General features: G+C 43.0%; 1 protein-coding gene across 2 annotated transcripts in view; it reads left to right on the forward strand.

The window, feature by feature from the left end:
- The window catches only part of FBXL15 (F-box and leucine rich repeat protein 15), a 47,971-nt gene that overhangs the window by 19,870 nt on the left and 4,755 nt on the right, over positions 1-23,346 (forward strand). For both annotated transcript variants that reach the window (XM_075347225.1, XM_075347226.1), the window contains exon 4: positions 4,870-5,372. In XM_075347225.1, the coding sequence (XP_075203340.1) occupies positions 4,870-5,372 (503 nt within the window). The remainder of the gene's footprint in view (positions 1-4,869; positions 5,373-23,346) is intronic.

Genomic DNA, 23,346 nt, shown 5'->3' on the forward strand with positions numbered 1-23,346 from the left:
CTTGGTAAGTGTTGGCATTTCACTACGATGATATTAATTAAAGGGAATCCGTCACCAGATTTTTACCACTTAATCTGAGAGCAGCATATAGAGACATTAAAATCACAGTTTTTATCAGAAGATGATTATCAGTAGAGGACTAGTAAACCTTCTACCATTTAAGGTACTGTCACACATAACAAGATCGCTAGCGAGATCGCAGCTGAGTCACAGTTTATGTGACGCAGTATCGATCCCGTTAGCGATCCCGTTATGTGTGACACCTACCAGATTAGGCCCCTGCTGTGAGATCGCTAGTCGTTGCCGAATGGTCCAGGCCATTTTCTTCAAAGGCGATGTCCTGCTGGGCAGGACACATCGCTGTGTTGGACACTGTGTGACAGGGTCCCAATAAGGGTGGATTTGATTTAAATCTAACTGATTTAAATCACGATTTAAATCACTAGTCAGTAAGGCTTGATTTAAATCAGTGATTTAAATCAAAGTTTCTACCTAAACTAGTTCTTGCTACTTTAACATGCAAGTAGATGAAGATTTTTAGAATCACTTTTTATATTACTTTTTTCTCCCCAGTTTAATGGGTTAATCATTCATATTTGGACACCACTGTTGTGTTGTACTTAGGAAGGAGAAAAATAATCCTGACCTTAATAACAATTTAAATAGATTTATTCAACTGAAACAATAACAACATTACAGCATAAGTTATTTGCTTAAACAAACATCCATGTTTGTTAACTAATTTGGCTAAAAAAAAAAAAAAAAAAAAAAATATATATATATATATATATATATAATATATATATATATTTTAAGAAACTTGGACTGTCAGCCCAGCCGACACATGAAAAACTTAAATACTAATGTCCCTGCTGTCCTCTGTAGCTCACTTGTCGTCATCTTCATCATCATCATCATCATCATCATCTTCTTCTTTGTTCCTATTCATAATCTGGAAAAGAAAAACAAGCTTTCCTGCTTTATTGGGTCCCAACCGATTTCTCAATTTTAGAATGAATGAGTCCAAAGGAAGAGAATATTCTTTCAACGCCTGCAGAAGAAGCTACTGCTGTTAAAAGTGAAATAATTACTTGAACAGTCTCTAAATCCAAGCGCTTAAGTAACTTCCACCAGTTTACTGGTGTGACCTTCCTTAAAATATCTTCAGCAAACATATATTTCTTGAATGGTTCCCCCTTAGCTCTGAAGTTTATTATAGTTGGCATTAAAGATGCATGATTGCTGGATACCCATGTCATAGCTAACTCCTCTTCCTCTGCACTTAGGTTTTGACCCTGATATTGGATATTGACAATATTTGCCAAAAAATGAGCTGGAGTCAGTGCTTGTCCCATTCGTTTGTTTACTGCTTGTAATTTAATTCTGTCCATGTGTAGTTCTGTTTTTAAGTGTTCACTCAGTTCCTTCCAAATTTCAACAGCATCCGCAATAAAACAGCTATTTTTCTGTATTTTGTTTAAAGCTTGAGAGATGGGTTTCAGGAAGCTCAGCATATGTTCAACATTTCTCTTAAGCCCAATGTTGAGGATTTTGGCCGTGACAGTGCCATCTATTTTATCTCGATTTTCTTCACAAAGTGTCATCAGAATAGGCCAGTTTTTGATATACTGCTCAAAACAGTCCACCACAGAGTTCCATCTAACATCTTGTGGGAGCGTTAGCTTGGTTCCACCCATCCTTTTCAGAGCTGCTGCAGCAAAATGATTATTACGGAAGTATTTAGCAATTTCAACAACATTAGCCTTTATTTCTGGAACACTTAAGTCTTTGGCTAAGAGGTGCAGCAAATGAGCACTGCAACCATATGTTATTAGCAGCTTTGTATTCCCTCCCTGCTCTTCTAAATCTCTTCTCATCTTGGATAAGTTTGCAGCATTGTCAGTGACCAAACTGCGTACTAGACATTTGAATTTTTGTTCACATGTCGTTATAGCTTTTACTGCCACTTCTTGTAAGTATTCTGCTGTGTGTGCATTTCCTTACGTATCAGTTGTTTGTGCAAGGAAGACTTTACCTTCTTCTGTTGTTATACAAGCACATACAATAGGATCATTGTGGACATTACTCCACCCATCAATACTTAGGTTAACAATTTTACCCTCCAGAGCTGTTGCACATTGCTCCATTTCTCTGTCATACACTTGATCCAGCAGTTTCCCTGCAACATCAGCTCTGCTGGGTGGACTGTATCCTGGTCTCAGTGACTGAACCATATTAATGAAATGTGGGTTCTCAGTCAGACGGAAAGAAGAGTTCGCTGCATAAATAAACTGGGCAATTTTTTCATCAATCAACTCTTTTTCTAATCTGCTAGTTCTTATCACAAACCTATCTATGGTGGTTCCAGGAGGTAAAGGTTTTTTCTTCCTTTTGGGTGATGGTGATATGTGGCTGTGGGTGTCTGATGATGATGTTGCTGCTAATGAAGCACTATCCTGGATGGATAACTCTGAAACTGTAGAACAGGATGATGGTTATCTTGGAGGTGGATAGTTTCCAGAATTCATGAATTCCCAAAAACAAAAAAAGTCAATGCTGTTATTTTATTGTTTATTATACAATTTCTGCTTATTCTACAGAACACATCACTGCCCCTGCCCCAAAAGGAATATTTGTTTTTCTTCATAACTGTACCAAATGACAGTAACATGCAGTAATAATAAGAAATATAATTTTTCTCACACATGACAGTTCAGTCTTTAGAAATAGAATTCAATAAAAATGTTTACCAACCTGAAGATCCTGCCTGTTCAGAACTGTTTCTTTGGTCATCTTCATCACCGCACGTCTCATGATGTTGCCTCATTTGCGCCACCAGGCCTTGCATCTCTTTGTTGCATCGTTTGCATTTTGCACGCATGCCTGCCTTACCGATAGGCGAAGGAGCTTCATTAAAATATTCCCAAACTGGGTCTCTTTTACGGCCTGCTGCCATTATAAGGAAAGAATGTAATAAACCTCAGATCGTACACACAAACAGATCCAGACTTGTCTGTCTGTGGCTGTGCTGCAGTATTGTGCTCAACGTTTCACTTTCATTTTCTTGTCTGCTTGCCCTTCCTCCTCCTCACACTTAAATTCACATTCTTCTTGTGTTGTGCAGATCTATTCCACTCCAAACAATCAGAAACATATTGTCTAACTTCTTGGACTTGGCACTGAAGGGGTTGATTCTGTATTCATAGGTTTGTAGAACAATAGGATTAAGGTCTTTTTCTCAGCTCTGTTCATGTTGTAATATTTTTGCCGTGAAGAGGAGGCTGGGACCTCTGCGGAGTCAAATTCAGTTTTGAGAACTGCGTAAGTAAAGCGAGCGTCTGTGATAATATAGGAGAGAAACTGCCCACTAATCCTACAGAAACCTCTGGAAGAGCATGGCATTGTGAATGTTACACATATACAGCCTTTATTCTACTGAGTTAAACAACTCAGCTTTATCTCATGATGGAAGAACCTTTGGATGGTAAAATATTTTCCTCAAAAAGCAGTTTATTGAAAAAAATCCGATTTAAATAAAAAAATCCGATTTTAAATAAAAAAAATCCGATTTAAATCAAAAAAATCCGATTGATTTTTTAAAAAAAACATTGATTTTTATCCACCCTGGTCCCAATGACAGCAGAGATTGTTATACAGGTCGCTACTGTGTCGTTGGTAAGATCTGACTGTGTGACATCTCACCAGCGACCTCCCAGCGATCCTTATCAGGTCGCATCATTTTCGGGATCGCTGGTAAGTCGTTGTGTGTGACTGGGCCTTTAGTCTTCCATATTCATGGGCTCTGTATAACCCTGTCCCCACCACTGATTGGTAGCTTTCTGCTTATGCATACTATATACGGAAATTCGCCTGGGAAGGGTTATACAGCTCAGCATTCAGAGAACTATTAGATCAGCAGTCAATTATGGTCATTTTATCAAAACTGTAGCAAGCAGCCCAGTAAGTGACACATTGCTGGAATCAGGCTCTCCGTCTCTACCTTTTGCTGCTCTTGGATGGGTTATCAAAAAATTAATCATGGTTTCAGTTAATAGACTTCTGGTGGTCTGACCTGTGATATTCTCCTTAATCCTCAGAATACCCTACAGCCATTCAGTTTCTCCTGTTTTCTGAGTTCTCAGCCATCTGGGGCAGCACAGGTGTCATGCAAGTCAGTGCCACTGCAGCCCCCTGATTCTCAGGATTGATGGGAGTCCAGTGTTTGTACCCTCAGCAGCCAATAAGTAAGGGGCATATCCTAACAATTCGCCATCACTTACTAAGATTGGAATACCCCTTTAGATGGTTATGGACGTTATTTGAATGTACTGAACCTGATGACCGATATCAGGGTGGTAAGTTACTGGATATAATTATTGTTAGGAGGAAGCTAAGAATAGAACCTCTCAAGACGCCCAGTAAAATTTGGTGGGGTGCAGTGTATGTATATAAGAGTGACATTTATGCACATGGCCTCTTCAGAGAAGAAGAGAATGGGGTCTCTGATGACATCTATCGGGGGCAACAATCCTAGAGGTCAAAATGAACCCTTTAAGGAGCCATGCTACATGACTTAGATCTTAAACCAAACATCTCTAAATGGAACATAATCTGCAGACAACTGTCTCAGGATTCTGGTCTTTTATCATTGAAAAGTATGATTCTGGTTGGAGAATTATAGGCCATGCAATGCTTCTTGGGGGGGAAAAGTATGCAAATAGCCTCTTAGGGTCTCTACTGCCACCTATTAGAGGTAGCAGCCCTACCGTAGAAGTCTAGATCAACTGTTTTAAAGTGTGATATTGTGGAATGTAATAATGCATCTTTCTATGTATATGTCTGACAGTTTCTCTTACCTTTCTCTGACAGCTTGGCTCACAGTTACCCAAAAGTGCTTTTTCCAGTATGCTTAGACACAATTCAGTATTACAAAGACTTGACCTACGAAGTTGTTCTGACTGGTTAACAGATCAGGAGCTACTCCCAGTCATTGGGCAGAACCACCACCTCCTTCATATCAATCTGAACAGTTGTGTCCAGTTGAGCCGTCAGTCCTTGGTGGCCGTCTCGCTCAGCTGTCCCCACCTACGGAATATCTGTCTAGGTCACTGTGAATGGGTGGACTGTCTTTCCCTCCGCAGTCTGGTAGACCACTGTAAGCATTTGGAGGCTGTTGACGTGACCGCTTGTCGTCAGCTGAAGGATGATGCAATATGTTACTTAGCGAAGAAAAGCACGCAAATGAAATCCCTCTCGCTGGCTGTTAACGCGAACATTAGTGATGCTGCCGTGGAAGAAACTGCCAAAAATTGCAGGGACTTGGAGCACCTTGACTTGACCGGATGTCTGCGTGTCAAAAATGAATCCATTAGGTAAACATGATTTTCATCTAGATATATATTTACTAATGGTTACAGTATTGACACGTTTTACCTGTTCACAATTGGAGCACTGTTGTGTGGATGGCAGACAACTAGAAGGTAAAACTGTTTTCTGTTTAGTTTCAGTGTAAATTCACATTCGAATGGAAAAAATGATGATCTGAGCTACTTTGAACAAAGCTGTGCTTACATCCTGTAGACGTAAAGAGCTTGTCAACGAAGGGTGTCAGTGGAGGATTCAATGAAAAGGATGTGAACTGTGTTGCAAAATACAATGCTGGTGCCCCAACTAACATATCCGAATACAAAACGGGTCACTTTTTTGCACTGGTAGGCTACAAGAGCAGACAATCAGTTCAAGTGCTATTGTTGCCTAAAGGCTACTTTACACGCTGCGATATCGGTACCGATATCGCTAGCGTGGGTACCCGCCCCCATCTGTTGTGCGACATGGGCAAATCGCTGCCCGTGCCGCACAACATCGCCCAGACATGTCACACGTACTTACCTGCCCGGCGACGTCGCTGTAACCGGTGAACCGCCTCCTTTCTAAGGGGGCGGTTCGTTCAGCGTCACAGCTGGGTCACTGAACCGCCGCCCAATAGAAGCGGAGGGTCGGAGATGAGCGGGACGAATATCCCGCCCACCTTCCTTCCGCATAGCGGCCGGGAGGCAGGTAAGGAGAGCTTCCTCGTTCCTGCGGTGTCACACGGAGCGATGTGTGCTGCCGCAGAAATGAGGAACAACTTCGTTACTGCTGCAGTAACGCTTTTTGAGAATGGACCCCCGTGTCACCGATGAGCGATTTTGCATGTTTTTGCAACGATGCAAAATCGCTCATAGGTGTCACACGCAACGGCATCGCTAATGCGGCCGGATGTGCGTCACCAATTCCGTGACCCCAACGAGTTCGCATTAGCGATGTCGTAGCGTGTAAAGCCCCCTTAAGGCAAACTCGCAAGAATCGAGGGGGCAAAGGAGCACAAAAATTGGATCCCTGAGCATTGGAAAACATTGCCTGGTCAGTTAAATCCAGATTTGTATTGTCCTGTGCTGATGGAAGGGTCAGAATTTGGCCCATCTAGCATAAATTGACAAACCCTTCCTGTAAGGTGTGAACAATTTAGACTGGTGAAGGTGGAATAATAATGAAGGGGAATGTTTTCTTGCTGCACCCTAAGTCTTCTGACACCTGTGGATGGACATTTAGGATTGCCTAAGCCTAGCGGCCCCACCAAGTTTATCCCTTCAATACAGCTTCTCTTATAGCAGCAAGACAATGTAGCATGCCACAAGGTTGGAATAGCATCCAGGCACATGACTGCCAACTTTACTTTCTTCCCTTGTCTTTTCATTCACCAGATTGTTAATTCTATCGAGCATCTCACAGACGAGATAGAGCAGGTTAAAAAGATTGTCAGTACCTCCATGTAATTTCCAGTAATAGTGAGATACTATTCTGTCTATATTGGCCAATATCCTACAGAACAATTTCAACACCAAATGGCATCTATCTGCAATGACTTGCTGTGGTTTTGGAGGCCAAATGAGATAATAATGCTAATATTTATTCATTTATATAGCGCTATTAATTCCACAGCGCTTTACATACATTGGCAACACTGTCCCCATTTGCGCTCACAATCTAGAGTCCCTATCTGTTTGTTTTTCGAGTGAGGAAACCTACGCAAACACGGGGAGAACATACAAACTCCTTGCAGATGGTGTCCTTGGTGGGATTTGAACCCAGGACCCCAGCGCTGCAAAACAGAGCCACCGTGCTGTCCATCCAGCATGCTACTAGATCGGTGTCTAATAAAGCGGCCATTCATTATGTGACGAGGGTAATATTAGGCTGTACCTGTTTCCATGTATCTTTTTATGGTCTTGTTTTCCTGTCACTTCTTCTTCTGGTTTAGTCACACACCAATTAATAACACAACTATAGGCAAACTGTATTACTGAACGCTATTTTTAACGCACTTTTGCCAAAGTCAATGTTTGCTGATACCTGTGACAAATTTATGAAAATATCACACAAGGTTGGATAGATTCATTGCATGTTTAACCATCTCGGAAGGTGTTTGGCAACACTTTTTATTCATGTACACTAACTTCAATGTGTCTAGATCCAGGCTGACCAGCAAACTGCACCAAATTTCCCTAGAGTTTCACAAAGTGTCGTAAATGGTTAATGAATATGTCCTACAGGACACTAGGCGTTATTTTAAAGTTTAAGGCTAGTTTCACACATCCGGCTTCTCGCCGGTTTGCCGGATTCGGCACACGCCAGTACACTGTGTACAGTGGCAGCACGACAAGCTCCGGTCACATGCTGTCATGTGACCGGAGCATGTGACCCGGAAGTTACAGCACTTCCATTGTACTGTATACACTGTACTGGCCAGCGCCGAATCCGTCAAACCGGCGAAAAGCTGGATGTGTGAAACTAGCCTTAATGTGTCAAAAACATGCCAATATATAGATAATTGGCATATGTCTTTTAATCTTTCCAAGGAATTCATCTATGGTACGTACCCCCGTAAAGACGTGTGTTTTGATCATGATGTACGTAGTATAGCACGCTTTGGTAAGTTTAGCACCACAAAGCCCCAACTAGTTGGGTTTCTTACAGTATTACTAGAGGATACTGAAAGTAATTATTTTTTTGCATTGGATGTAAGGCTGTAAGATGGGACATGTGAAAGCTCTTGGGGAAAAATATGGAGATCACCAGAGTTAATTATTGGCAGTATTCAATAGGAAGTCCTCCTCCTCCTAGTACAGACCTCCTAATAAATACTATGGTCCTGATTTCAGCATGACTGGGTCATTGTTTGTTAGTCTTGATGAAGGGGGCACTGGTGGAAGATGCACCAAATTCACTCAGAAGTTTGGACCCCCTAATGAATTTGGCACATCTTTCAGCTGCCATGCTCCACCGGAAGAAATGTTCTTCAATCAGGGACTGGTGGAAATTGAGGAATTGATCGGTCGCTCTCTGCCACAACCCTTTTTAGCTAAGCTGCACTCACTTAGCATACAGTTGGCGTTCCTGCTTGGGACAGGCATAAAAACGTGAGAAGTATAAAAGATCTTGTGGAATTATGAGGTTCACAAAAAACCTGAGACATTATAAGCAGTTTTATGTCATTAAACTGATGGAAACTGCTTGATAAATTGGGTCTATGATCTTGTGGCGATTTAGAATGGTCACCTTTAATACAGCAAAAGCTTTATTATTTCCATTCCTGTATTCACAAAAAAAAATTTAAAGCATGTACAATCATTGGCACTAACTCACGTGTTTCCAGCACAGGCCGCTTTGGCCTTCAATCATTAGGTCACCTGACCGCTAAAGGCTGTGATTGGCTGTAGCTGTCATGTAACTGGAAGGCACTTCATGCCTTTCACTATGGTCAGTGCAGTAACTGAAACCGTGTTGGCCGCGCCTGTTTGACTGAAAGCCTGAGTTTTCCGGGAAGAATAAAGTTAATTTCCTCCTGGCAGCGGGGCTCTCGACCACACGATGTCAGAACAATATTAATGTACAGATATGGGGTCTATCTGCCGTTTAATAGCGTGCTTATTTTTTTTTACATGACTGGTTCCCTTTAAGAAATAAGCCCAAATATTCCTGGTGTAAAGAATTTAATTACCGTGTAACACTTTTTAAGTGGTTTCAGTCTTGCAGTAATACACTGTATGATTCCTACCCAGTGACAATGAGCTGGAGGCAAATTCTTAAGTATTTGCTTACAACGCAGTTTTGTGAAACCATTAAATAAGTAATCACAAGGAGTGTGGGTTTTAAATCCGGCATCCAGGAGAATATCTATTAATATTTTATACGTTTTATATGATAACTTATTTACAGGGTGGGAACTGTAATGAGTTATTGAGTTTTGATCATTTGGGAATTGGTATTTACTTACATTACTAAATGTTTGTTATATAAAACATAATTGGTTATAGCGAAAAAGCTTAATAATGAGAAAATATTCTATAGACCCGAACCATTGCTGAAGATGACAGTTCGGTTTATTAGACAGGGTCTGAAGATAAAATGTGTGTGTGTGTGTGTGTGTGTGTGTTTTCCATTAGTGAGCAGGATTTAATTTTCATCCATTTTTATTTCATGTGTCCGTTTTTACCATCCATCTGTCATCGTTTTTTATTTTTTTTTGTTTTCTTTTTTCTTGCGTACAAAAAAAGGTTACCTTTCTGAGCTTCTTTCCTAATAAACCAGGGGTAGTGGACATCTGGCCCTCAGTTAGATTTCCAGCTGGCCACAGTGCTAGGGCAGCCCTTTTTTTTTTTTTTTTACATTTTTTTTTTTTTCCTGCAGAACACAATCAAACGTTGGACTAAGGGCGGCTTTGCACACTACGACATCGCAGGTGCGATGTCGGTGGGGTCAAATTGAAAGTGACGCACATAAGGCATCGCATGCGACATCTAAGTGTGTAAAGCCTAGATGATACGATTAACGAGCGCAAAATCGTCGTAATCGTATCATCGGTGCAGTGTCGGCGTAATCCAAAATTATACGCTGACGCGACGGTCCGATGTTGTTCCTCGCTCCTGCGGCAGCACACATCGCTGTGTGTGAAGTCGCAGGAGCGAGGAACATCTCTTACCGGCGTCACCGCGGCTTTCGTAGGATATGCGGAAGTAAGGAGGTGGGCGGGATGTTTACATCCTGCTCATCTCCGCCCCTCCGCCGCTATTGGCCGCCTGCCGTGTGACGTCGCTATGACGCCGCACGACCCGCCCCCTTAGGAAGGAGGCTTGTCGCCGGCCAGAGCGACGGTCGCAGGGCAGGTGAGTGCATGTGAAGCTGGCGTAGCGATAATTTTCGCTACGCTAGCTATCACACGATATTGCTGCTGCGACGGGGGCGGGGACTATCGCGTGCGACATCGCAGCATTGGCTTGCGATGTCGCAACGTGCAAAGCCCGCCTAAGTCTGATGCCCGCCAGTGCCAGGATGTTTTTTCATAGACCAAGTTAATGCACTTTGTCTGTCTCCTATCCAGTTTCTGCCTTTGTGGTGTATACAACACTTTGTGTGTTCAGCAATGTAAATCCACCAGCCTCAGGGTATCCTAAAGCGGGCTTTACACGTTACGATTTCGCTACAGCGATCTCGTTGGGGTCACGGATTTTGTGACTCACATCTGGCCGCTGTAGCGATGTCGTAGCGTGTGACTCCTAGGAGCGATTTTGGATCGTTGCAAAAACGTCCAAAATCGCTCCTCGCTGACATGGGGGTCCGCTGCCAGTTGTCGCTGGGGCGAAGTTGATCCTCGTCCCTGCAGCAGCACACATCGCTACATGTGACGCCGCAGGAACGAGGATCATCTCCTTACCTGCCTCCGGCCACAATGCGGAAGGAAGGTGGTGGGCGGGATGTTTGGCCCGCTCATCTTCGCCCCTCCGCTTTCATTGCGCGGCCGCTTAGCGACGTCGCTGTGACGCCGAACGGACTGCCCCCTTAGAAAGGAGGCGGTTTGCCGGTCACAGCGACGTCGAAGGGCAGGTAAGTACGTGTGACGGGGGTGCGCGATTTTGTGCGCAACGGGCAGCGATATGCCCGTCGCGCACAAACGATGGGGGCGGGTCTCATGCTAGCGATATAGGGCCGGATCGCAGCGTGTAAAGCCACCCTAAGGCTAGGGCCCCACTTTGCGTTTTTAACCTGCGTTTCTGCAGCGTTTTGAGCTGCAGCGTTAAATGGCTTGCGTTTTGTTTTTCCATGTTATCCTATGGAAATTGTGAAATTTCTGACCCCACTTTGCGTTTTAAAACGCTGCGTTTAATTTGCGTATTTTGTGGCAAAAACCATGCGTTCAAAGAAGCAGCATGTCAATTGTTTTTGCCATTTTGGGTGCGTTTTGCTAACATTGAAGTCAATGAGAAATGGCAAAAAACAAGATTCCAGCAAATTCCTGCGTTTTACCTGCTTTTCCAGTGCAGAAAACATGCGTTTTGGACTTCAAAATAATGATTTCATATGTCCCTTTACACACACACACACACACAAAGACCGACAATTAAAAATAAGATTTTTCATAAATTATTGCACCTTTTCCATTAATTATTATATTACCGCTATAATTTCATTAAATTAATCTATTTTCATTATTTTTCACAAAAATATAGATTTGTTACTTTTTTTCCAAATTTTTCATTGAGTTTGACTATTTAAACTTTATTTAGCAGTGTCATGATGTTCAAAACGCAGGTGGAAAAGCAGGTAAAAAGCGCTGAAAACGCATCTAAAACGCGGTAAATACGCATGCGTCTTCAGCGCTAAATTTCTGAAAAAGGCAACTTTGGTCAAATCAATTAAATCCGAAACGTGCGTTCTGAACTGCAAGTAGAACGCAAAGTGGGGCCCTAGCCTAAGTGAGGTTTACAGCAGAGTCTGTATATCCTGTGTAATGTATAGAGCAAATATTTAAAAAAAAAAACTGACCCGCACATCCTACAAGTGTGTATAGGTGCCAGCTGAAAAAACATAATTACAAGATACATACAGCTGCAATGTATAAGGGAATTCTGGTACTGCATTACTGCTATATGAATTTTTTTTTTTTTTCATTTTTTCATATAGCAGTAATGCAGTACCAGAGTTCCCTTATACATTGATGGCATGTAGTGTGCAGCTGTATCCATTTTGTATTTGCTATGTTTTTTCAGCTGGCACCTATACACACTTGTAGGATGTGTGGGTCAGTTTTTTTAAATATTTGTAGTGAGTCTTTTTCTGACTGAGCACTCCACCCTACAAACCAGGCTGTGTTCATAATCCTTATACCAGGAGTCCTAGCTGCCCAGGCATGGAGGTTAGTCCAAATATAGGCAATTCTAGTTAGATTTTTTCTAGTCTAGTTGCCCAGACACTGATGTTTTTAACCTAGATAGTGACATTTTAGTTAGGGACCCGGAATATTGAGATTTACCTTGCCGTTGGTTTCCGGGCTTACATGCATTGGCCAATTCATAAACTAAAAATCTCATTTCTCATTTTTTCATATAGCAGTAATGCAGCACCAGAGTTCCCCTATACATTGATGGCATTTTGTCTTCAGCTGTATTTATGATGTAGAGCAGTCTGTGTCTCCTATGTGATGTATTTAAAGGTAGTCAGTGTGAAGGTGTGTGTGTGTGTATGTATGTATGTATGTATGTATGTATGTATGTATGTATGTATGTGTGCATATATGTGTATATAATGTGTGTGTGTGTGTGTGTGTGTGTGCTGATACCTGTGACAAATTTATGAAAATATCACACAAGGTTGGATAGATTCATTGCATGTTTAACCATCTCGGAAGGTGTTTGGCAACACTTTTTATTCATGTACACTAACTTCAATGTGTCTAGATCCAGGCTGACCAGCAAACTGCACCAAATTTCCCTAGAGTTTCACAAAGTGTCGTAAATGGTTAATGAATATGTCCTACAGGACACTAGGCGTTATTTTAAAGTTTAAGGCTAGTTTCACACATCCGGCTTCTCGCCGGTTTGCCGGATTCGGCACACGCCAGTACACTGTGTACAGTGGCAGCACGACAAGCTCCGGTCACATGCTGTCATGTGACCGGAGCATGTGACCCGGAAGTTACAGCACTTCCATTGTACTGTATACACTGTACTGGCCTGCGCCGAATCCGTCAAACCGGCGAAAAGCTGGATGTGTGAAACTAGCCTTAATGTGTCAAAAACATGCCAATATATAGATAATTGGCATATGTCTTTTAATCTTTCCAAGGAATTCATCTATGGTACGTACCCCCGTAAAGACGTGTGTTTTGATCATGATGTACGTAGTATAGCACGCTTTGGTAAGTTTAGCACCACAAAGCCCCAACTAGTTGGGTTTCTTACAGTATTACTAGAGGATACTGAAAGTAATTATTTTTTTGCATTGGATGTAAGGCTGTAAGATGGGACATGTGAAAGCTCTTGGGGAAAAATATGGAGATCACCAGAGTTAATTATTGGCAGTATTCAATAGGAAGTCCTCCTCCTCCTAGTACAGACCTCCTAATAAATACTATGGTCCTGATTTCAGCATGACTGGGTCATTGTTTGTTAGTCTTGATGAAGGGGGCACTGGTGGAAGATGCACCAAATTCACTCAGAAGTTTGGACCCCCTAATGAATTTGGCACATCTTTCAGCTGCCATGCTCCACCGGAAGAAATGTTCTTCAATCAGGGACTGGTGGAAATTGAGGAATTGATCGGTCGCTCTCTGCCACAACCCTTTTTAGCTAAGCTGCACTCACTTAGCATACAGTTGGCGTTCCTGCTTGGGACAGGCATAAAAACGTGAGAAGTATAAAAGATCTTGTGGAATTATGAGGTTCACAAAAAACCTGAGACATTATAAGCAGTTTTATGTCATTAAACTGATGGAAACTGCTTGATAAATTGGGTCTATGATCTTGTGGCGATTTAGAATGGTCACCTTTAATACAGCAAAAGCTTTATTATTTCCATTCCTGTATTCACAAAAAAAAATTTAAAGCATGTACAATCATTGGCACTAACTCACGTGTTTCCAGCACAGGCCGCTTTGGCCTTCAATCATTAGGTCACCTGACCGCTAAAGGCTGTGATTGGCTGTAGCTGTCATGTAACTGGAAGGCACTTCATGCCTTTCACTATGGTCAGTGCAGTAACTGAAACCGTGTTGGCCGCGCCTGTTTGACTGAAAGCCTGAGTTTTCCGGGAAGAATAAAGTTAATTTCCTCCTGGCAGCGGGGCTCTCGACCACACGATGTCAGAACAATATTAATGTACAGATATGGGGTCTATCTGCCGTTTAATAGCGTGCTTATTTTTTTTTACATGACTGGTTCCCTTTAAGAAATAAGCCCAAATATTCCTGGTGTAAAGAATTTAATTACCGTGTAACACTTTTTAAGTGGTTTCAGTCTTGCAGTAATACACTGTATGATTCCTACCCAGTGACAATGAGCTGGAGGCAAATTCTTAAGTATTTGCTTACAACGCAGTTTTGTGAAACCATTAAATAAGTAATCACAAGGAGTGTGGGTTTTAAATCCGGCATCCAGGAGAATATCTATTAATATTTTATACGTTTTATATGATAACTTATTTACAGGGTGGGAACTGTAATGAGTTATTGAGTTTTGATCATTTGGGAATTGGTATTTACTTACATTACTAAATGTTTGTTATATAAAACATAATTGGTTATAGCGAAAAAGCTTAATAATGAGAAAATATTCTATAGACCCGAACCATTGCTGAAGATGACAGTTCGGTTTATTAGACAGGGTCTGAAGATAAAATGTGTGTGTGTGTGTGTGTGTGTGTGTTTTCCATTAGTGAGCAGGATTTAATTTTCATCCATTTTTATTTCATGTGTCCGTTTTTACCATCCATCTGTCATCGTTTTTTATTTTTTTTTGTTTTCTTTTTTCTTGCGTACAAAAAAAGGTTACCTTTCTGAGCTTCTTTCCTAATAAACCAGGGGTAGTGGACATCTGGCCCTCAGTTAGATTTCCAGCTGGCCACAGTGCTAGGGCAGCCCTTTTTTTTTTTTTTTTTTTTTTTTTACATTTTTTTTTTTTCCTGCAGAACACAATCAAACGTTGGACTAAGGGCGGCTTTGCACACTACGACATCGCAGGTGCGATGTCGGTGGGGTCAAATTGAAAGTGACGCACATAAGGCATCGCATGCGACATCTAAGTGTGTAAAGCCTAGATGATACGATTAACGAGCGCAAAATCGTCGTAATCGTATCATCGGTGCAGTGTCGGCGTAATCCAAAATTATACGCTGACGCGACGGTCCGATGTTGTTCCTCGCTCCTGCGGCAGCACACATCGCTGTGTGTGAAGTCGCAGGAGCGAGGAACATCTCTTACCGGCGTCACCGCGGCTTTCGTAGGATATGCGGAAGTAAGGAGGTGGGCGGGATGTTTACATCCTGCTCATCTCCGCCCCTCCGCCGCTATTGGCCGCCTGCCGTGTGACGTCGCTATGACGCCGCACGACCCGCCCCCTTAGGAAGGAGGCTTGTCGCCGGCCAGAGCGACGGTCGCAGGGCAGGTGAGTGCATGTGAAGCTGGCGTAGCGATAATTTTCGCTACGCTAGCTATCACACGATATTGCTGCTGCGACGGGGGCGGGGACTATCGCGTGCGACATCGCAGCATTGGCTTGCGATGTCGCAACGTGCAAAGCCCGCCTAAGTCTGATGCCCGCCAGTGCCAGGATGTTTTTTCATAGACCAAGTTAATGCACTTTGTCTGTCTCCTATCCAGTTTCTGCCTTTGTGGTGTATACAACACTTTGTGTGTTCAGCAATGTAAATCCACCAGCCTCAGGGTATCCTAAAGCGGGCTTTACACGTTACGATTTCGCTACAGCGATCTCGTTGGGGTCACGGATTTTGTGACTCACATCTGGCCGCTGTAGCGATGTCGTAGCGTGTGACTCCTAGGAGCGATTTTGGATCGTTGCAAAAACGTCCAAAATCGCTCCTCGCTGACATGGGGGTCCGCTGCCAGTTGTCGCTGGGGCGAAGTTGATCCTCGTCCCTGCAGCAGCACACATCGCTACATGTGACGCCGCAGGAACGAGGATCATCTCCTTACCTGCCTCCGGCCACAATGCGGAAGGAAGGTGGTGGGCGGGATGTTTGGCCCGCTCATCTTCGCCCCTCCGCTTTCATTGCGCGGCCGCTTAGCGACGTCGCTGTGACGCCGAACGGACTGCCCCCTTAGAAAGGAGGCGGTTTGCCGGTCACAGCGACGTCGAAGGGCAGGTAAGTACGTGTGACGGGGGTGCGCGATTTTGTGCGCAACGGGCAGCGATATGCCCGTCGCGCACAAACGATGGGGGCGGGTCTCATGCTAGCGATATAGGGCCGGATCGCAGCGTGTAAAGCCACCCTAAGGCTAGGGCCCCACTTTGCGTTTTTAACCTGCGTTTCTGCAGCGTTTTGAGCTGCAGCGTTAAATGGCTTGCGTTTTGTTTTTCCATGTTATCCTATGGAAATTGTGAAATTTCTGACCCCACTTTGCGTTTTAAAACGCTGCGTTTAATTTGCGTATTTTGTGGCAAAAACCATGCGTTCAAAGAAGCAGCATGTCAATTGTTTTTGCCATTTTGGGTGCGTTTTGCTAACATTGAAGTCAATGAGAAATGGCAAAAAACAAGATTCCAGCAAATTCCTGCGTTTTACCTGCTTTTCCAGTGCAGAAAACATGCGTTTTGGACTTCAAAATAATGATTTCATATGTCCCTTTACACACACACACACACACAAAGACCGACAATTAAAAATAAGATTTTTCATAAATTATTGCACCTTTTCCATTAATTATTATATTACCGCTATAATTTCATTAAATTAATCTATTTTCATTATTTTTCACAAAAATATAGATTTGTTACTTTTTTTTCCAAATTTTTCATTGAGTTTGACTATTTAAACTTTATTTAGCAGTGTCATGATGTTCAAAACGCAGGTGGAAAAGCAGGTAAAAAGCGCTGAAAACGCATCTAAAACGCGGTAAATACGCATGCGTCTTCAGCGCTAAATTTCTGAAAAAGGCAACTTTGGTCAAATCAATTAAATCCGAAACGTGCGTTCTGAACTGCAAGTAGAACGCAAAGTGGGGCCCTAGCCTAAGTGAGGTTTACAGCAGAGTCTGTATATCCTGTGTAATGTATAGAGCAAATATTTAAAAAAAAAAACTGACCCGCACATCCTACAAGTGTGTATAGGTGCCAGCTGAAAAAACATAATTACAAGATACATACAGCTGCAATGTATAAGGGAATTCTGGTACTGCATTACTGCTATATGAATTTTTTTTTTTTTTTCATTTTTTCATATAGCAGTAATGCAGTACCAGAGTTCCCTTATACATTGATGGCATGTAGTGTGCAGCTGTATCCATTTTGTATTTGCTATGTTTTTTCAGCTGGCACCTATACACACTTGTAGGATGTGTGGGTCAGTTTTTTTAAATATTTGTAGTGAGTCTTTTTCTGACTGAGCACTCCACCCTACAAACCAGGCTGTGTTCATAATCCTTATACCAGGAGTCCTAGCTGCCCAGGCATGGAGGTTAGTCCAAATATAGGCAATTCTAGTTAGATTTTTTCTAGTCTAGTTGCCCAGACACTGATGTTTTTAACCTAGATAGTGACATTTTAGTTAGGGACCCGGAATATTGAGATTTACCTTGCCGTTGGTTTCCGGGCTTACATGCATTGGCCAATTCATAAACTAAAAATCTCATTTCTCATTTTTTCATATAGCAGTAATGCAGCACCAGAGTTCCCCTATACATTGATGGCATTTTGTCTTCAGCTGTATTTATGATGTAGAGCAGTCTGTGTCTCCTATGTGATGTATTTAAAGGTAGTCAGTGTGAAGGTGTGTGTGTGTGTATGTATGTATGTATGTATGTATGTATGTATGTGTGCATATATGTGTATATAATGTGTGTGTGTGTGTGTGTAATATATATATATATATATATATATATATAATATATATACACACACACACACACACACACACACACACACACACACACACACATATGTATATGTATATGTGTGTGTGTGTGTATATTATAATATATATGTATATATGTATGTGTGTGTGCTCCCCACCCCCCAGGACTACTCCACCTATTATACTTCTCTCTCCCCAGGACTACTCCTCCAACACACACCGCACAAAACATACCTCCCCCCAAAACACACACACGCACCACACACACACACACAACGCTGCAGACACGCAGCGCTCCACAAACGTAACACACACAACGCAACACACAAACACCGCTCTCACACACCCCCCACACCCAGACAACACCCAGAACATTTACAGCGCCCTACACAAACACTTTGCAACTACACACAACAACATCTAGAGTGTGTGTGTGTGTATTTCTAACCCCCCCCCTTCTGCTTGAGTTCAATAAACGTTACACGAGTAATGATTAATTTCCCATTGTGAGGAGACATACAGTGATATATGCGTCTGTGTTTGGTACGACTACTGCTGCGATCACTTCTTTTAAAAAATTACACTGATCAACAGAGATTTTGTTAATTGAGTACTGTAGGTTGTTCTAGTTATATGCTGACTCTGAATTTGCAATCAGAATTTTTCTATCTGGCACCAATTTTGCCATAAAAAAAAAAATTCTCCCCAATAAATTTAGCCTTCATTGGCCTTCATAAATTACTTTCCCTTTTCAGGTGCTGGTAACTTTCAGGTAACTTTGCCCTGTTCTTATGAAGTTGGTTTCTTTTCATACTTTGGTAACAATCAGAGCTCAGGGTTTTTTCCAAAGTTGACTAATATTAGGGATTTGAGTGCTTTAGGGTTTCACAGGTTACATATCTAAAAACCTCATTATCTCACTGTTCTTCGTGAATGTCAATTGTATTTTTACCACTAAGTTCTGTTTTACTTTAAACTGTGTAGAAATTTGGCTCACTCAGCGATGTTTCAGGTAGACACAGGAGGCAACTTTAAACAAAACATGCAAGACTCTTTCATTAAGAATTCATAAAGCAAACCACAAAAAAAAAATAAACAGCCTTTCTTTGCAGGACCACAGAATACATAGTACTAATAAAGGCACTACAACGAGAGTGCAGCACACAAGACTAAACATGTAGACTTTACGCAGGAGGATTTCTTACCTCCACACAGACTAATGAACCCACATGGAATAGTGTACACCATGGGATGCCCCAATGTGGGGATATATGAGCAGCCAGTCTCGCCCAGCTCTCTTACTAGTCAGCCTTATTCCTCCTCTTAATACTATACATACTGGAGCTAGCTTCCAGGTTTACCTCACAGAGAATAACCACCTCTGTGATGCATATCTCCACTCCATGACATATCCGGTGGCCATCTTACAAAACCTCCCCGTCTGCCAAAGCTGAGATGCTTGGCACTGTCCAACAACAGACAGTGAACTCTTGACAGAGTGTCAACATTGACATATAGTTTCCCGGGCCTATGCTCTACATAGAAGCTAAAGTTCTGGAGTGCAAGGAACCACCTAGTTACTCTGGCATTATTCCCTTTCTTTTTGCACATCAATCTCAAAGGGGCATGGTCTGACACTACCTGGAAATTTAGATTAGTATCTTAGAGTGTCCAATGTACGCTTTATAGCTAAACACTTCTCCACAATGGAATAATTCTTCTCGTAGTAAGACCGTTTCAGACTCGGGTAAATTATTGGGTGTTCTTCGTTGTTCACTTCTTCTGACAAGACAAGACCTAACCTGATCTCTGATGCGTCTGTCTGGACCACAGACTCCTTATTGCAGTTTTGTGCGACCCACACAGGTTGTTTATGCAGGGCTAGCTTCAGTTCTTAGAAGGATGCCTCCGCTGCTGGAGACCACTTGACCATAGCTGACTTTGTGCCCTTAAGGAGGGTGGTCAGGATTGTGTCTATTATCGCAAAGTTCGGGATTAAGCTACAGTAGTAGCCCACGATGCCCATGAACTCCCTAGTTTGTTTCTTTGAGAGCGGTTGTGGCTAGTTCTGGATTGCATCCACCTTATTTGCTTGGGATATGATCTTACCCCTGCCCACGACATAGCCTAAGTATCTGGCTTCTTCCATATCGCAGCACATTTCTTCGGGTTGACAAAAATCCTCGCTTTCCTTAATGCATCAAAGTCACCTGGACCTGGCCGAGATCGCTTCCCCAATCCTGGTTGAAGATCACAATGTCATCCAGGCAGGTCGCTGCATATTTCTTGTGGTAGCTGCATAGTTCTTGTGGTAGATTTGGTCTTTGGCTCTCTGGAAGGTGGCTGCAGCTCCTTTCAGCCCAAATGGCATCCAGACATACTGGAAACGACCATCTGGCGTTGAAAAGGCATTCTTCTCCTTTGGAAAGGAGACTCTGCCAATACCCTTTTGTGAGGTCCAGGGTGGTGATGTAGTGGGCTGGCCCTAGCCTGTCAATGAGGTCATCGACATGGGGCAATGGATATATGTCGAACTTGAAAACCTGGTTCAACCTTTTGTAGTAGTTTTGAGAACCACCATTCTCCATCTGGTTTCAGCACCAAGACAATAGGACTGGACTAGTCTCTCTTGGAATAATCAGTCACTCCTAGGTCCAACATCCACTTCAGCTCCTTCAAGATTAACTCATCAGGCCTGGGATATCAGATATGGCTTCAAAATCACTCAGACATGAGGTTCCGTGATGATCTCATGTTCTATGACCGGAGTACAATCTGTCACGTCTGAGAACAAATCTCTGTTCTGATGAAGCAATTCCCAGCACTGTTGCTTCTGGGCAGGTTACAACATCTCTGCCACCTTGACAATTTTCACGTCTGCTTTGGACTTAGCGACCAAAGGCTGAGCTTCCCGGGGTTCCCTAACTCATCATGGCTTGATGACATTGAAGGGGTACACCTGGTAGGGCTTCCTTCTCCCTCATTGATGGATTTTATAAATAACTTCACCCAAATTTTTGACCACTTCATAGGGGCCTTGCCAATTAGTCAGAAATTTTCATTCCTCTGTATGGGCATCAGTACACTCCCGGGCTGAATTGTCTCTCCCTTGCTGACTGACTGTACACCCTCTACTGTGCTCTTGTGCCTGGAGGAGGTGTTCTCTCTCGATGTGTGTCACTTCAGCAATTTTTTTTTGCATTTGGGTCACATGCTCGATTGTGCTCTTGTAGGTTCTATTCTCTGCTTTCCAGGTCACTTTCGCTATAGCCAGAAGTCTATGAGGGTGTTGGCCTTACAACAGCTCAAATAGGGAAAACACCGTAGAGGCCTAAGGGACTTCTCTGAAGGAGAAGAACAGGTACTGTAGTAGACAGTCCCAGTCTTGGCTGTCCTTTTCCACCACCTTCTTTTAGCATGGCCTTCAACATTTTATTTAACCGTTCCATGATTCAGCAGTAGTATACGGAGGAACTAAGTTGTGTGATCTGGAGGGCTTTTGCATAATTGCCTCATAACTTTTGAGATTAATGGGGTCCATTGGTCCATCAGGATCTCTTTTGGCAGTCCAGTTCAGGAAAAGATTTGGATCAGTTCTTTAGCTATATTCTTAGCAGAGAAATTTCTCTATGGTACTGCCTCCGGGTACCATGTAGCATAATACATACCCACTGATGCCCTCTGGCAGACGACCCAGGGGTCCCACTAAATCCATTGCTATGCAATTAAAGGGGACTTTAGTAATGGGTAACAGCACTAAGGGGCTGTGCAACTGAGCAATCAGGGCGGTTAGCTGGCAGATGGGACATGACCTGCAATAATTAAAAATCTCTCAGCGACAGCGGGGTCAGAAGAACCTCTGGAGGATCTGTTCCTGTGTTTTGTCTACCCCGAGATGGCTACCGAAGACATGAATATAGGCCATGTCTAACACCCTGTGCCTGTACGGTCTTGGTACCATCAACTGTTCTAATACCTCACCTTTCTGCTTGCAGACAAAATAGAATAATTCCACATTTGCAAAATATGAATACCTAGTGTCGGCCCCTGGTTCTTGAGTAACTCCTGTTTTAAAACCGTAACGTTTCCAAACGCCCCTTTTTAAGAGTAAAGTCCCTGAGTTGAGCAGTTCCAAAGTTACCTCTGGACACGCCCCGCTCAGGAATGTTGGTCTCTGGGAGAGTGTCCTCATTTTCATAGCCAATCAGCAAACAAAGGGGAAACCCAACAGACTCAGACTACGATGGGGTTCCTTCAGAGGTGCCCTGGTTGTTGACTGAGAAACCCAGAAATTCCATTCCCCCCCAACAAGTCTCAAAACAAGGCAAAGTCCCACTCTATTAGAACAGGGTGTGACAAGTTCTTGACACTAAAATCATGTGACATAGTGACACAGTTTGCCCTTTTTTCCCCTTATTTGGCCCTTTATTAGGGACATCAAACTCCCTTTGTCCAACAAACCAGTCATTGGCACCTCGTTCACTGACCTGGGATATGCCTGTGGCCCCTCACCAGGTTGAGAGTCAACAGTGCAGGCAGGGTATGCATAAGATGAGCAACGCCAACCCATGTTGTAGTCTATCGGCTTGGTGGTCATGGGTCAACGGGTAGCTATGCGACCTGGGGAGTGACACTTCCAACAAATCATATTTATGGGGGCCTTATGCAATAACTCAGGCACCCCTTGGGACCTTGGATGCTCCCATTTGCGACTGTAGTACCTTTTATTTGGGTGTCATTCTTTCTTCCTTTTGGGGACCCCAATATGGAGAAGCTACAGCCCCTTGTTTCTCTAAGGATCTCTCAACCTCCCTGGTATTCTCTACCGTGCCCACCAGGTCATTGGCATTCCGGGGATCTCCCTGAGCAACCCAGGACTGAACCGCCCTGAGAAGGGAGTGGCTGAACCTGTCCATGACGTCCCTTTCCACCATCTGCGCTGGGAGAATCTGTTTGCAATCACTTTTGAGCCAGATGTAATAAGTCAAACATTAGGAAGCAGAGTGGTTACTCACCGTAATAATCCCAGGGATGCACCCGCTGAGCCCTGACAGCCAGATTTACACCTAGGCGTGCCAGGATCTCTCATCAACTTGGCATACTCTTTTTGCTTCCTGCAGATCTAGGTCATAATAGGCCAGCTGCATTTCCCCTGTTGGATATGGCACCACCACCCTTGTAGTAGACTGTAAAAATCAGACAGCACTCTTAACTACATAAAGATGGCAGCTAAGTACTATCCACTTGAATGGATGTATTTGATCCACAAACCGTAAAGCGGACTATTTTCGTGAGTCTCATAACCTTCAAAAATTAATTCTGGCCACTAATTCAAACTGACGTACCCCCCACTTTCCCCCAACATTTGTGGGGGGGGAAAGTGCGTCTTTTAGGCTATGTGCCCACGGGGACATTGTCCTGCGGATATATCCGCAAGACATTCCG

Source organism: Anomaloglossus baeobatrachus, chromosome 5 (assembly GCF_048569485.1).
Source record: "Anomaloglossus baeobatrachus isolate aAnoBae1 chromosome 5, aAnoBae1.hap1, whole genome shotgun sequence".
Classification (NCBI taxonomy): domain Eukaryota; kingdom Metazoa; phylum Chordata; class Amphibia; order Anura; family Aromobatidae; genus Anomaloglossus; species Anomaloglossus baeobatrachus.